At 39.1% G+C, this 14,780-nt stretch overlaps 1 protein-coding gene across 1 annotated transcript in view; it reads left to right on the plus strand.

Moving 5' to 3' along the window:
* The window catches only part of LOC120926622 (dynein beta chain, flagellar outer arm-like), a 533,844-nt gene that overhangs the window by 286,819 nt on the left and 232,245 nt on the right, over positions 1–14,780 (plus strand). Inside the window, 4 exon segments of the mRNA XM_040336739.1 lie at positions 1,067–1,225; positions 8,309–8,524; positions 10,711–10,930; positions 13,160–13,252. Coding sequence (XP_040192673.1) covers positions 1,067–1,225; positions 8,309–8,524; positions 10,711–10,930; positions 13,160–13,252 — 688 coding nt within the window.

The following is a 14,780-nucleotide window of genomic DNA, read 5'->3' on the forward strand; positions in this document are numbered from 1 at the left end:
TGGCCTGGCTTCTGTGGGATGAGCATGCTAGAAAACCAACAGCCGACCGCCTCCCGATCAGTACTCACAGCCAATGGCAGAGAGTGCTGACTGGAGTGTTCTGGCGAGGGGTCGTTCCCTGCCAGAGCACAATAGCTCAGCTGCTTGAACGAAAAAAAATCCTAATAGTGTGTATTGGGCTCACGAAGGTGAGTGTGTGCCCAGTTGAGAACGTGAGGAGGTCACAATTGTTTTGGCACCAAGGTATATTTTTGACTTCACATATTGCACAAGGATATTAGAAGATGTAATATATGGACATTGTCATTTGTTTGCAATAATTTACCTTTAAGTTTTTGATTCTCCATGTTTATATTTGGTGATTTGTTACTGTGTTTTGATTCATATACTAATGTTAAACACAATTTCTTGCTTTATTTCATTTATGTAGTACATGTTGTGTTTTATTGCATTTGGTAGGTACAGTAGGTGCATGGGTAGCTAATAGTAGATCACTTGAAGCACTAAATGGGATTTGTTTTATTTATCTGTTTGCATTTGGGTGTTTTTCTCCACTTTAAATGCCAGCTGCTTAGGGTTAGGTGAAGGTTGTAGAACGAGATAGCTTATAAGAATCTATCAAATATACTTTAGTAAGTAAAACAATGACAGCACAGTAAAAGACCTGGTTGTTTATTTCATGTTTATTAGCATAAAATACGATCTCACTAACATTAAAGTTTTAGAGCAGAGATTTATTCAGTTGTACAAGAACGTTACCTTACTAGTATCAATAAGACCTGTTAAGTGAAAAATTCCTTATCCATATAATGTTACTATAAAAAAATGTTTACATTACAATTTTTCTCACTTATAGTATTATTTGTCAATACACTGTATACTTATTATCAGTTGATTCTTATTGGTGGTCATGCATATGATGATACTTTGTAAATGGCTGTTGCATGGTTCTTTGATTGCTACAAGTATGTAAAAAAAAAAAAAAAAAACTCTCTAAAGTAAAAAAGTAAGATGTACTTAGAAACGTTTCTCTTTTTATAATAATTATTACTGTTCCAAATTGTAGTTGCCGCAGTCTACTCTTGAGCTGCTAGAAGCTAATATCAGGAAAATTCAGTTTACCCCTGAAAACATGGAGAGAAAGGCGGCTGGTAACATGGCAGCAGGAAGTCTTATGAGATGGCTTCAAAGGGCAGTGCAGTATTATCGGATTCTAACGTCTAAGGTAATCTTTGAAGGACCATGAATTATAGAAAAAAGTGCTTTAAATTAATGTTGGTTTCTTTTTAAAATGCATCTAATACCTGATAATGGGAAGGGAGTTATACATCTCTTAAAATGCTTCCTACAGTTAGGAGTAGGATAACAGCCAAGCAGAGACTGTACCTCTGCAGCAGAACAGTAATAGAAATATTTTGCGATGGACATTTGACATTGTCTGTTAAAGTACGAAGCTAACAAAGCAACATTTTTTTTTTTACTTAAAAGCCAACAGTGCACATAAATTAGCATACAAAGTCCAATGAAATGTTGTCATTGTAATTTAATATGAATTACCGGTAATAATATAATTACAGCAAGTGAATAGCACACATGTGACTTAATACACACCACCTAATGAGTTTTGGTTAGTATAATCCAATATGAGCTAATAATACAATTTAGACCATGTAATTACAAAGACTGTTGTATCACCTGCTTTAATTTGTATGAAGACAGGTGGAGATTTGCGTGTAACCCTATCAGTAGAATATGAAATGACATTAGTATGAAAAATGTTACTTAATGCTTTCCAAATATTATCTGCAAGAGCCTTGTTATAACACAGTGAAACCATAATTTGCTAAAGGCATATTTCTTGTTGAGTGACCTTTTGTCCTATGAGAAAAAGGTTGAGTATTTTACCGCTGTCCAGAAGATTAAAGAGTCATCTTGTATAATACATAGTGCCATTAAGAAAGGTGTTGCAGCAGGAGACAGTTTTTTTTTCCCTGCATAGAGAGGCCTGACGAATGAAAGCTGATTTGTTATTTCTTGACAGTGACACTATAACTCTTTGCACTATGCTATAAAAAAAGAAGCCTAAGGCCGGGCATACATGGTGCAAATTTATTTCCTGCAACCACAGGCTGCAGGAAAGAAATTCACACGAATTCCCCCATCAACACAGACTGTGCTGACAGGGGAATCAGCAATTGGTTAACCAGCGGGGCGAGCAGGGGAAGCCATTTCCATCGAGAGAAGACAGTGATTTCCGCTAGCAGCTATAGCAGCTGCTTTCAATAATCTTAAGTGAATCCGACAGGCTGGTTGTACCAAAGTTGATTGACCGATCAACTTTGTACATTCAGCCTGCCCATTAACGTTTCGCGATTCAAACCATGTTTGGCCAGCCTAAGTGTACTTTCCTGTAGATGCAAAGTGTATATTACCAAGATGTTTTTCTTGGATATTCATAACCTGTTTCACTGACAATGTCTGTGGATTAAAAGCCAATTTAGTGACTTGGCTGTTTGCTAAGTAAGATTCCAACTTTAAACTAACTGAGGACTCTTTACTTGTAAACATTTACCCATTCAACCAAAAAAATCTTCCAAACGATGATTGAATATTGGTGGGGTCAGCCAGTGCAAAATCTGGTGCAGCTGCGCATAGCAGCCAATCAGCTTCTAACTTCAAGGAAAAAAGAAAACCAGCGCTAACTCAAATTAAATTAAATTAAAAATACAAAATACCAAAGGCAGCAGCTTGAGTGGGATAAGCACAAAAACACATTAAATACAAGAAAAACTGTGTCAATATTTAAACTAGACTATTGTCAAGCATCAGAAGATGAATATACTGGGTGTACTCATGGTGGAGTAAAAACAGTTAATTTCACATGCTGGTCTTCTAGATAGTAGTTAGACAACACCACAGTGACTCCATGCCCCACACATCAATGAGTGATAAATCCACCACCGAATGAATGGCCGCTTACCAGGGGGCAAGCCTAGTATGACAGTCGGCTATAACCCAGCCGCGGCCTGTACTCTCCAGGGAAGATAGGATGACAGGGTGGATTCACATGGAATAAGGATTCTAGGACTCCCGATTTCATTCGTACTCATCAATTCGTTAATGGTAACAGAGAGAAGGGAGACCATAGCATAATTCCGAGATAGGAACATTTATTAAAAAAAGAGACGTTATCCCATTGATAACGTCTTTTGATGACAAAACGCGTATGGGAGGATGCGCAGTGATGTCACAACGCTGAAGTGAGGATGAAGGGCTCCGTGCATGCCGGCAGGCAATTTTTAGATACAGTTATTATTTCGATACTTTGTAAGTACTTTTCTCTTTTTTTAATAAATGTTCCTATCGCAGAATTGTGCTATGGTCTCCCTTCTCTCTGTTACCATTAACCTAACGAATTGATGATGTAATCGGGAGTCCTTGAATCCTTATTTCATGTCAATCTATCCTGTCGTCCTATCTTCCCTGGAGAGTAAAGGCTGTGGCTGGCTTATAGCCGACTGTCAGGCCTCGTACACACGACAGAGTTTCTCGGCAAAAACCAGCAAGAAACTGTTTTTTGCCGAGGAAACTGGTCGTGTGTACACTTTTCGATGAGGAAACTGTCGAGGATCTCGTTATGCCAAAAAGAGAGCATGTCTTCTTTTTCCTCAACGAGAGTGGGGAAATTTGGCTCGCCGAGATCCTCGACAGCCTAACAAGGAACTTGACGAGCAAAACGATGTGTTTTGCCCGTTGAGTTTCTCGGTCGTGTGTATGAGGCTTCATACTAGACTTGCCCTCTGGTAAGCGGCCATTCATTCAGTGGTGGGTTTATCACTCATTGCTGTGTGGCGCATGGAGTCACTGTGGTGTTGTCTAACTACTATCTAGAAGACCAGCCTGTGAAATTAACTGCTTTTACTCCGCCATGAGTACACCTATTATATTCATCTTCTGATGCTTGACAATAGTCTAAATATTAGCGCAGCTTCTAACTTCAACTTGTTCAATAACGGCTCGTGCACACTAGCCCAACTCCAAAGTTGCGTGATTTTCGCGTGGTTTTCGAGGCAACTTTGGATTCCGATTTTGATACGACTTTGATGATTTCACACTCTGCGGCACTGAAGTTGTCAGACCAAAGTACTGCAGGAACCTTTTCTAAAGTCGGACAGACTTGTTTAGTATCGGTTAATCTCTTGTCGCCAATGCTATAGCCAAAAAACAGCTACAGCATGGGCCTAAACTGCTGGGAGGGCGTCCATGTACGTCCTCCTATGCGCGGCTCGCTCTGTGATCAGCGAGTCAATGAGACTCACCTGATCACAGATTGGAGTAATGGGCTCTTCCCGCCCCTTATCACGTGATCAGCTGTCAGCCAATGACAATGACAGAAAAAGCCGATTACTGTCTGGAGTAAACGGGACATTGGTCCCGCACACTCCAGACCCACTGCTGCTAAGCAGTGCCCACCAGTGCTACCTACCTGTGCCCACCAGTGCCACCTACCAGTGCATATCAGCAATGCTAAGCAGTGCCCACCAGTGCCACCTATCAGTGTCACCTACCGGTCCCCTTCAGTGCCCTTCAGTGCCACCTATCAGTGCCCATCAGTGCCACCTATAGGTGCAGCCTCATCAGTGGTCACCAGTGCAGTCTCATCAGTGCAACCTATCAGTACATCCTCATCAGTGCTCACCAATGCAGCCTCATCAGTGCCACCTATCAGTGCTCATAAGTGGCGCCTTATCAGTGCCTATCAGTGCAGCCCATCAGTGAAGCCCATCTGTGAAGCCTATTAATGCCCATCAGTGCAGCCTCATCAGCGCACATGAAGTAGAAAAATTATATGTTTGCAAAATTGTATAACAAACTATAAAAACAGTTTTTTTTTTTTATTGTTTAGCAAAAAATAAATAAACCCAGTGGTGATTAAATATGACCAAAAGAAAGCTCTATTTGTGTGAACAAAAATTATAAAAATGTCATATGGTTAAAGTGTAGCCTGACCGCACGATTGTCTTTCAAAGAGTGACAGCGCTGAAACTTAAAATTGGCCTGGGCAGGAAGGGGTTTTAAGTGCCCAGTAAGCAAGTGGTTAAGACCTCTTAGGGAAACATTGAATTTCACAAGTCATCCGACTTGGGATCTCACAAGTTTGATCCTATGTGTGAGCCGAGCCTAAACTTTGACAAAAAAAAAATGGAAGCTGATTCGTTTTATTCAGAGCTGCACCAGATTTGTCACTCTTTAATTTTAGTAAATCAACCCCAATGAGTTGTATTTTAACATACACTTATTACATGTGACTACACCCATAGTCTTTGGTGCATCATATGCACACTGTAAATAACAACAAAACTGGAATTAACATACTACTTCTTTCAAAATATTGTGTTACTAATTTACTTACATTACACTATAATGTTACCTACTGTATAGAATATATATATTAAGGAATTTATAAATGACAGATGCCTGCACTGTAGCCATTTGCAGCTTTTATTAAAAGGCCTAATAATGTAGTGTCAGCCATACTAGTATAACTTTAAAATAATGTATCTTCCAATAGAACATGATGACAAAAAAAACTAACAGAGGTTTGAACTATTTCCTACCTCCAAAAAATGTCTCTCTCTCTCTCTCTCTCTCTCTCTCTCTCTCTCTCGCTCTCTCTCTCTCTCTCTGTGTATATATATATATATATATATAAATATATATATATATATATATATATATATATATATATATATATATATATATATATAAAACTACTATTATAATCATTTTAAGTTGTAAAAAACACACCTGATTCTCTATATTGAGATCATTAGTCCGGTCAATTGGAATTCTTGTGCCTTTGATGGCCTTTCAGTTATTTACATATTTGAAAAAGTTGTCAAAAGCTCACTCATCCATATGCTACAGTACTTAAACTATTTCTTACATGTCCAATTTAAGTGGTTTGCAAATCCAGCTTTATGATATCTATTAGTAATCAGGTTCAAAGAGTTAATACACATTATCAGACCTAAAACACATTCTGTCTCTGTTCTCTTATGTGTTCAAAGCAACCAATTTCAACAAATTTTCACTAAGGCCAAATGTCAATCATAAGAAATATGTGTGAAATTTTAATTGCAAGATGTTCAGTGCAAATTTAATGAGTTAAATAAGAGAGCAGAGATTTCCAGCATGCTCAGCTCATGCATAATGTTGACTTAAATTGGTTCTCTAGAGGTGCTGAAAATTGCATTTGTTGAATTTACACATTGAGAGAGCAAATGTACTGGGTCCTGTACGTTATAGTTATAAATCAGAGACATTTAACTTCCTTTGAGTGATTGCTGAAGAGTATAATAGTTCAAAAAGCTGGTTTGAGATGTAAGTGATTATTTAGCCTAGATTATCGAAATGCCGCTCAATATTCATAAATCAGTGATCATTAATCCCCTAAGTAGCTCATGTCAGATCTCTAAATAAATCTCATGCTAGTTAATTAAGTTTGAAAACAACAGCATTTACTAAAGCTGAACTAAAGACAAAACAAACAAAAAATAAATAAAAAATCTGATTTTGTACTCCCCCTCACAACTAGAATCAATTTAAAAAGGAGCCAACAGACCTACCAGCATGTACTTATTTTCTTTAATTTAATTAATTCATATACCTCAATTGATATGGCCCACTACAAATAACTCAAATTAAAATAATGGCCCTGCCCATATACAGGTTTAACAAAAACCACCTCCCCCATATTAATCTCCATGACATGGGGAGGTGTTCTGTAGTTCACCCGCTAGGACGTATTTAGATTTTTGGGATCTTTAGGATGCACTGTGTTGGGAACTCACTACACAAAGTTAGAATTCCACTGGATTTCTGACAGGATCAATATGTGTTACTGTATGTGTTTTTTTTAACATTCTGTGCTTGTATGGAATATGTAAAACTATACAAAACAGCCCCAACCTCTTATTCTTATGAAGGCATTTGCAGAAAATCCCATGCTTTTTTACTAATTTGGATGCTGAAGCTTTTACCAAATTACCTTTTTGTGCTTTATTGTAGCAGAGTGCCCATTTACTCACCATGCTCAGATGCAGGCACATGGCACTTTAACTAAATTTCCTGCAACTGCGTGGGTTCCTTGGCCCAGGGAGTGTAAATTCCTCAGCTTCCCTCCCTCAGAAGCCACCCATGATCAGGCAGGTATCTGGGCAAGTAATCTACAGCCAAGTCAGAAAGGTCCTCCTCTGTTAGACCAGGTATGCAGGCAGTCATATCAAAGCCTAATAGTACACTGCTTCTCCCAAAGACCCAGCTACTGTGGGGAGCTACCTGCTAGTAGCGTTCTCCAGCTCAAATGGAGTGACCTTTTGCAGCTGTTCACCTGCATTACCAGATCTACTCTGGAATTCACTGTGGGGAGTACTGTATATGGTGAAGCAAGAAGCTGTCTTCTGAACTGTTTGACCCAGCTTGACTCTTTGTTGTTATAGAGTTTTATAAAAGTGGAGTTCCAAAAAAAAATAAAAAAATAAAAAAATCCTGCAAAAAAATGTTTTTTTTTTACTATCCAGAAAGAGCGGTTGCTATGCGGAAGTTCCTAATCTGCCTCTTCCCATACCGTGGCAGGTCTTCTTCCTCGTCCGATCCCGCCGTGTCTTCTGGGGAATGGGGCGCGTTGCCTTCTGGGAACTGTGTGTATCCCAGAAAGCAGCTGCCCTTTCACAAAAGCGCATGCACGCCTCTCGAATGCGCAGTAGGAAGGCTCCACTACCTGTTTCCCTCAGTAAGGATGGAGGCGCCGGGTGCTGCCAGGATCGAGCGATCGGCCACAGGGGGGGGCCGACATCGCGGGTGCCTAGGACAGGTAAGTGTCATTATTAAAAGTCAACAGCTACAGTGTTCAAAGCTGCTGACTTTAAAAGAAAAATTGCGTGTGGAACCCCGCTTTAAGATTATGCTCTGCAGCCATGTTACCCTGTTTGAGTCATGAAGACATTGCTGTAAAGAATCCATGGCTTATCAGCTTTTATATGTTTATGTAGCATTCCGTATTCTGCAGTTTTTGGCCATCCCTAACCTGATTTGCATTACAGCGCAAGTTTTGAAAACTGCAAGTTACAGTTACTCCCTGTCTGATCATTTCTCTGATTACCTATTCTGTTAAATTCCTAAACAAGGAGAAAATAGGATACTAACAGTTTTCTGGTGACAGGCACATTTATATATAAACCAGGAGTTCAAATAAATTGGTTGTTACCCAGTAAAGTAATTGCTCTGAGAATGTCTTGTATTTCAGGTGAAACCTTTGCAGAGCAGAGTTGCTGAAATGACAATTGCTTTAGAAGACGCAGAACAGAAAATGATATCTTTACAGCAGAGAAAAAAAGCTCTTCTTTCAAGATTGAGTGACCTAGAGAGGGGCTTTGAAGAGGCAACCATGCATAAAAACAAGCAACAACAAAAGACTATTGAAATAGCCTGTAAATTAGATCAGGCAGCACAAGTAGCACAGGTATGTATTTTATTTCATTAATAAAATCACCAGCAGATAGCATTAGCAAACAACACTATAAATAAAGAAAATAAAATATTGCTACTGGCTTTTACTTGCAGGGTGCACACTACAAAGCAAGTGAAGATGAAATATTTACCATATAAGGTTTATTGGTTGTGAAACCATAGATACAGGGGTACAAGTTTTTTTTTTTATCAATTTCAGTAGTATTACAATAAAGTTGAAAAAAGACTAAACTAACTGAATATCTTTGTATTTATGGCTGGTTAAAGCAGCTGTGTTTTAGGGAGAAACTGCATTTAAAGACAACTCCAGGCAAAGAGATACAGAGTTTAACTACATACATATGTTATTGTTTTATCTTTCACGTACTGCAAAATAAAAAACACTTTACAAATTGCTTATTTTAATTATTTGCTTTCGAGCATAGCTTTACTGCTTCCGGAATGAGCTTTCTGAGAGGTCATTCGATCAAAACACCTTAGTTATAAAAAGTTTGAATATTCCAAGTAAAAACACCATTTTCACATGATGTTCTCTCTACATTATAAGCTCTGAGGCCTCGTACACACGACCGAGGAACTTGTCGGGCAAAACACATAGTTTTCCTCGTCGAGTTCCTTGTTAGGCTTGTCGAGGAACTCGACAAGCTTGCTTTGCGTACACACTGTCAAGACAAAATCTCCTCGTTCTCAAACGCGGTGACATACAACACATACAATGGCAAGGGAAGTTCGATTCCACTGGCACAACTCTTGGGGCTGGTTTTGCTAATCTCATGTGTTTGCGTGTTAAGTAAAAGTTTGTTAAGAGACAATTTGCACTTTTCAGTCTGTTACAGCTTGAAAAATGTGTTATCTCCATTACAAATGCTACTTTTACTCCCGTCTCATACTTTATTCTGAGCAAGCGCGGGTTTCTTAGCATACGCACGCTCGAGTTTCTCGTTGAAAACCAGCCCGACAAGGAACACGACGAGCAAATTCAGACTCCCGTCGAGGAAAAAGAGAACTTGCTCTTTTTTTTGCTCGTCGAGTTCCTCGACAGCTTCCTCGATGAAAAACATACACATGACCGGTTTCCTCAGCAAAAAACCTCTCCCACCAAGTTTCTTGATGGATTCTGCCGAGGAAACCGGTCGTGTGTACGAGGCCTAAAGATTATAGGCATCAATAGGAGGTTTCAGTGGTCAGTCTGTTTACTATGAACTTTTGATGCTTTTTTCTTTAAACCTTATGGTGCAGAGATACAGACAGCAAAATATGATACATACTGATCACCTTTCTGATTTTTACCATGTGCTTAATGAATATAACCAAATTAAAGTGGTCCTAAAGGTTTTTTTTTTTTTCCTTTTAAAATAATAAACACCTTATACTTACCTGCTCTGTGCAATGGTATTGCACAGAGTAATCCTGATCCTCCTTTTCTCGGGTCCCCCACCGATGATTCTTGACCCTCTTCCTTGGCAAGTGCCCCCAGAGCAAGCTGCTTGCTGTCGAGGTACTCGTGCATGCTTCCTTCCGAGCCTCTTCTGTGTGTCTATGGGACACACAGAGCATGGCTCAGTCCTGCCTCCTCTCCCTCCTCACGGGCTGTGATTAACATCTTTCCCACTGCTGTGTTTCAGCCAGTGAGGAGGCAGAGACCCAGGAGAGCCACTGGTCTCATGCACATCACTGGATTGAGATCAGGCTCAGGTAAGTATTAGGGGGTTCTGAGGGGGAAGCTGCACACGGAACGTTTTTTATCTTCATGCATAGAATGCACAATGGTAAAAACCCTTCACCCTTTACAACCACTTTAATGCAGTACTGATCTTGGTTGTGCTGTCTTTAAGAGCTAATTATGTTAATTATCAGCCAAACATTAAATTGTAGTATGCATTAATACAGCGAACTTAGATGGTAACTGCAAAATAAATATACTTGTGCTCCTGGGCATATTGTGAACAAGTTTCTGTAAGCTGCATAAAAATGGATGATGTATTATTTGGTTTACTGCACACAGATCTGCAAGCTGGAGATGAGTGATGGTCACGGGCTGTGGAAATAACAACAAAGAATGAGCCTGTAAAAATCCCTCAGTCCTTTAGATAACCCTCGCCAAGCTCAATTCAATGAAGTGACATATAACTTGACAACTCCATTTAACTGTCTTTAATATCTTTAATCTCTTTGAAGCTCCTGGAAGACGAGAACAAGAAATATGCTGCTATTGTAAGCTCCCTTCCAGACAGGCTCAGTGGGATTCCTGGAAGTACAGCCCTGGCAGCGGGATTAGTGTCGTACCTTGGTGCTTATGAACACCACTTTCGACAGCTCATGCTAACAGTGGAATGGCCTATGGCTGTTAAAGAAAGAGGTTTCCCATTAATGGTCGACTCAATTGATCCAGACATAGGTAATAAAGATTTAAATTAAAAATGTCTATGTAGTGTAAGATCTTTTGTGTTGCACAGTAAGATACTATTATCAATGATTTTGTTTCTTTAGTGGTCTGCCATAGAATTGCTATTGTTATTATTACTTGATCTTATTTGTTAGGCAAGACCTATTGTTCTTTTTAAATCCCTTTATTCTCTTTCTCTCGTTTAGTTACAGGATCCTTCTCTTTCTTTACACTCTACCCATAAATCTCTCTTCATCCCTTCATCACCATCTGTTATTCTTTTCCATGTTTCTCCACTTTTACATATTTTCATTCATATGTTTCTATTTTTCTTCGTCTGCTCGTATCCTATGTTCCAATGATAATTAACAAATATGTCTACCCTTCTAATTCTCAGTTTCCTATCTGCTGAGTGGCTTCAGGCATTTAAACATTGAAAGTGTAAAGCAGACCTTCACCCTCCCCACCCACTTTCCCTCATTGCATTCCTACCCACCTCCTCTATCACAATTGAACATGTATTTATTCGCAATTGTGATAGATTATTTTTCCCAAATACCAGTCTTTTTAGGACCCCTCCCAGGAAAACTAGGCAAGAATGACATCCAAGTTACCTGCAGCCTCCTGAGATTCTTACGTCACTAATCCTAGGGGGCCTTGAGGTACTGTAGAGTGCATGTGACATATGGGTTTCATCAGGGGCTGGCTGCATTAACCAGGAAGAGACAGCTGGCCCCTTGATGATGTAAGTAAAAAAGATGATGGCATGGGACCCACTGTGTTGTGGCTGATTGCGGTGGGACAACACTGAATTTACTGGACATGTGAATAACCGAACAGGGTAAGAGGGGAATAAAAAAAAAACACAGATTGACTGAGGTTCCTTTTTAGGAATTTGTTACCGGATTTCTTTTGACAATTTTATTTTGGGAACCCTTATGTTTTATAAATGTTATAGATAATTACCAGTCTGTTAATGCTATAGTTGAAGGTCCACACTATATTTCAATATAGTACCCCACGTGTTATGATTTGTGATTGATTTTTGTTTGTAAATGCTTTAAAATACCCATTTTTCTTGAATATAATGTTCCTCCTCTTGTGCACTGTAAAACCATCTAGTGGTCTAAAAACCTCATCAAATGGAGGTTATTAGTACAATATTTATTTCACTTTATAACATTTTTATTTCAATTGGGTTTTAATAACATTGCTTAGAGTGTAATGAGGTTCATAAAAAATATAGTCCTTAATTTAATATTTTAAGACCTGCAGGCTTTGTCATCTGACATCAAAAGCTACCCAGGAGCTCCGAATTCTAAGACTCTCTTATATGCAGTTTTTTGGCCTTGATAATGGAAGCCCCTTCCATCTATTGTAATTCACTTGTGAATTCCAGCCTCAATGATCAATAATGCATTGCAAGAGATAGTGGATAAATTGGGGCGGCTCTTAACTTTCCTCTGCAGAGGGGCAAGTTTAATTTTATAAAGTCCTTTGGGATTCGCATATTAGAGTGTCTTGGGTGCTTAGTAATATCAGTGACACTGGATCCTTTTATTAGTCCTACTACATTAAACTTTTAAAAGCTCAATAGTTTTATTACATTTGTTGAATTATGTTAAATCTATGGATCACACTGTGTGGGGTTGATTTACTAAGGGCAAATAGAGTGTTCACTTTGCAAGGGAATTTTTCCTTAGCTTAGCAAATTATGTGAATATGATTGGATACTTTGCAGTGGGAATTTTCACCACATTTACTAAGCTACAGCTGGGTATACACTATTCGTGTATTGAACCCCGTGGGTTGAATGAAAAAAATTGTCAGCTCCGGTCGTAGCCACTTTACTAACCATGCAAGGTTAGTTCAGCAATCTCCCCTGCTGAGCTGTTGTGTTTTGACAGGGGGGTCCCCCGCTAGAACATTCCGATCAGCGTTCTCTGCCATTAACTGAGGACAGACTGGCATTCACATAGGCAGAATGTCAGCTGTTTTTTTTTGGAACCGACAAATGTCTCCCGACATTCTGTCCGTGTGCATGGGGCTTAATGGAAAATCGCCTTGAAATGTGAACAGCCTATTTGCCTTTAGTAAATGAACCAACTTATCTTTATTAAAAAGCTTAAATGATAGCTTAGTTTATATATAAATGTATAATCAAGATGTATTATATGTAATTTCATATTATTTGCTTGATGTTAGTTGACCAAGTAAGTTATTTCCATGTTTTTTTTGTAGGGCGTGTGATTGAATTCTCGGTAATATTCCCCAATGATATTCCTGTGGATAGACAGAAGAACAGTAATGATACAAACAGTCTAAAAACAAAAGGTATTTATTTCTTTGTGAAGATTGTACATCCTTAAAGAGTCCCTGTCAAGTGTCTATACAATTTGAGGTAGATGCACCCTGTAACAGGAGAAAATGAATACTTTCCTGTCCAATGTTCAGCAAATCTTCAGATTATGTTGGTTAGTGCCCCTTAATTACAGAGTGGCCAGAAGGAGGAACATGGCACCCACTTTGAAGTGTTGGATTTCAACAGTACTGCTAGATTTGCAAGATAGCAAATATTGAAATTGCTACCTGCCAAGAAGCAGGTGGCATTCACAAGACATTATTATATACATTTCTGACAATTAAAGCCAAACTCCAGACATGATTTAAATACATATAGGTAAACTACAGTACCTTGAAAAAGTATGTATGTGTCTCTCTCTCTCTCTTTCTCTCTCTCTTTCTCTCTCTCTCTCTCTCTCTCTCTCTCTCTCTCTCTCTCTCTCTCTCTCTCTCTCTCTCTCTCTCTCTATATATATATATATATATATATATATATATATATATATAAAATGGATATTAATGGATATTAATGTTTGGCAACAAGCTCTCTTTCATGGCCACTTCTACAGCAGTACATAATCACATTTCCTTTGCTACCCTGCTGCTTTGTTCAACTGGCAGGAGTAAAGGAAATACCCAATACTTCTCAGTTTAGAGAACCTGTGATCCTATGTTACAGCAGATTATAAGGGGAAGGATCTGCATAGCAGAGCTGTGATTGGCTGTGATTTAGCCCCACCTATTGGACTGGGGAATAGGAGGAAGAGGAGAGCTGGAGCTGCAGTACTGTGAGTACCATGATGAGTCCAGGGAGTGGGAGAACAGTAGTAAGATGTGTAGGGGTGGGCTGTTTGACTACTGTATATTGTGAGACAGATGCTCTTATTACTGTACTCTGTGTCACTGCTGACCTTTGGACTCTGTGTCATATACTCCTGACCCCTGAACTTTGCACCACCTACTGCTGATCCCTGAGCTCTAAAGTAAGTGACACCAAGTTTAGAGGTAAGTAGTACAAATAGTTTAGAAGCCAGCAGTAAATGACATAGAATACACAAGTCAATAGTACATGTTGCAGAGTACAGAGATTAGTAGCAAGTGACATGTAGTACAGAGGTCAATAATGATGCAGAGTTCAGAGGCCAGTAATATGTGATGCAGAGTTCAGAGGTCAGTAGTGATGCCCTCTATCTTGGACTCCCAAAATACAAATTACTTGTCTGCAAGTCGTTCAAAATACGGCCGCTCGACTTGTGATAGGGAAAAAAACATGGGAATCAATCTCACCTTCGTTGAGATCCCTTCATTGGTTGCCCGTAAAAGACAGAATCACTTTCAAAGCACTCTGTCTAACGCATAAGTGTATTCTGGGAAATGCCCCCCAATATATATGCGAGAAACTAAAAGCTCACAACACCAATCGCATTCTGCGATCCAGCAACCAAAATCTACTCCAGATACCCAAAGCCAGATACAAGTCCAAAGGAGAACGAAGATTTGCGGTCCAAGACTATGGAAC

This window comes from Rana temporaria, chromosome 2 (genome assembly GCF_905171775.1).
Source record: "Rana temporaria chromosome 2, aRanTem1.1, whole genome shotgun sequence".
NCBI lineage: Eukaryota > Metazoa > Chordata > Amphibia > Anura > Ranidae > Rana > Rana temporaria.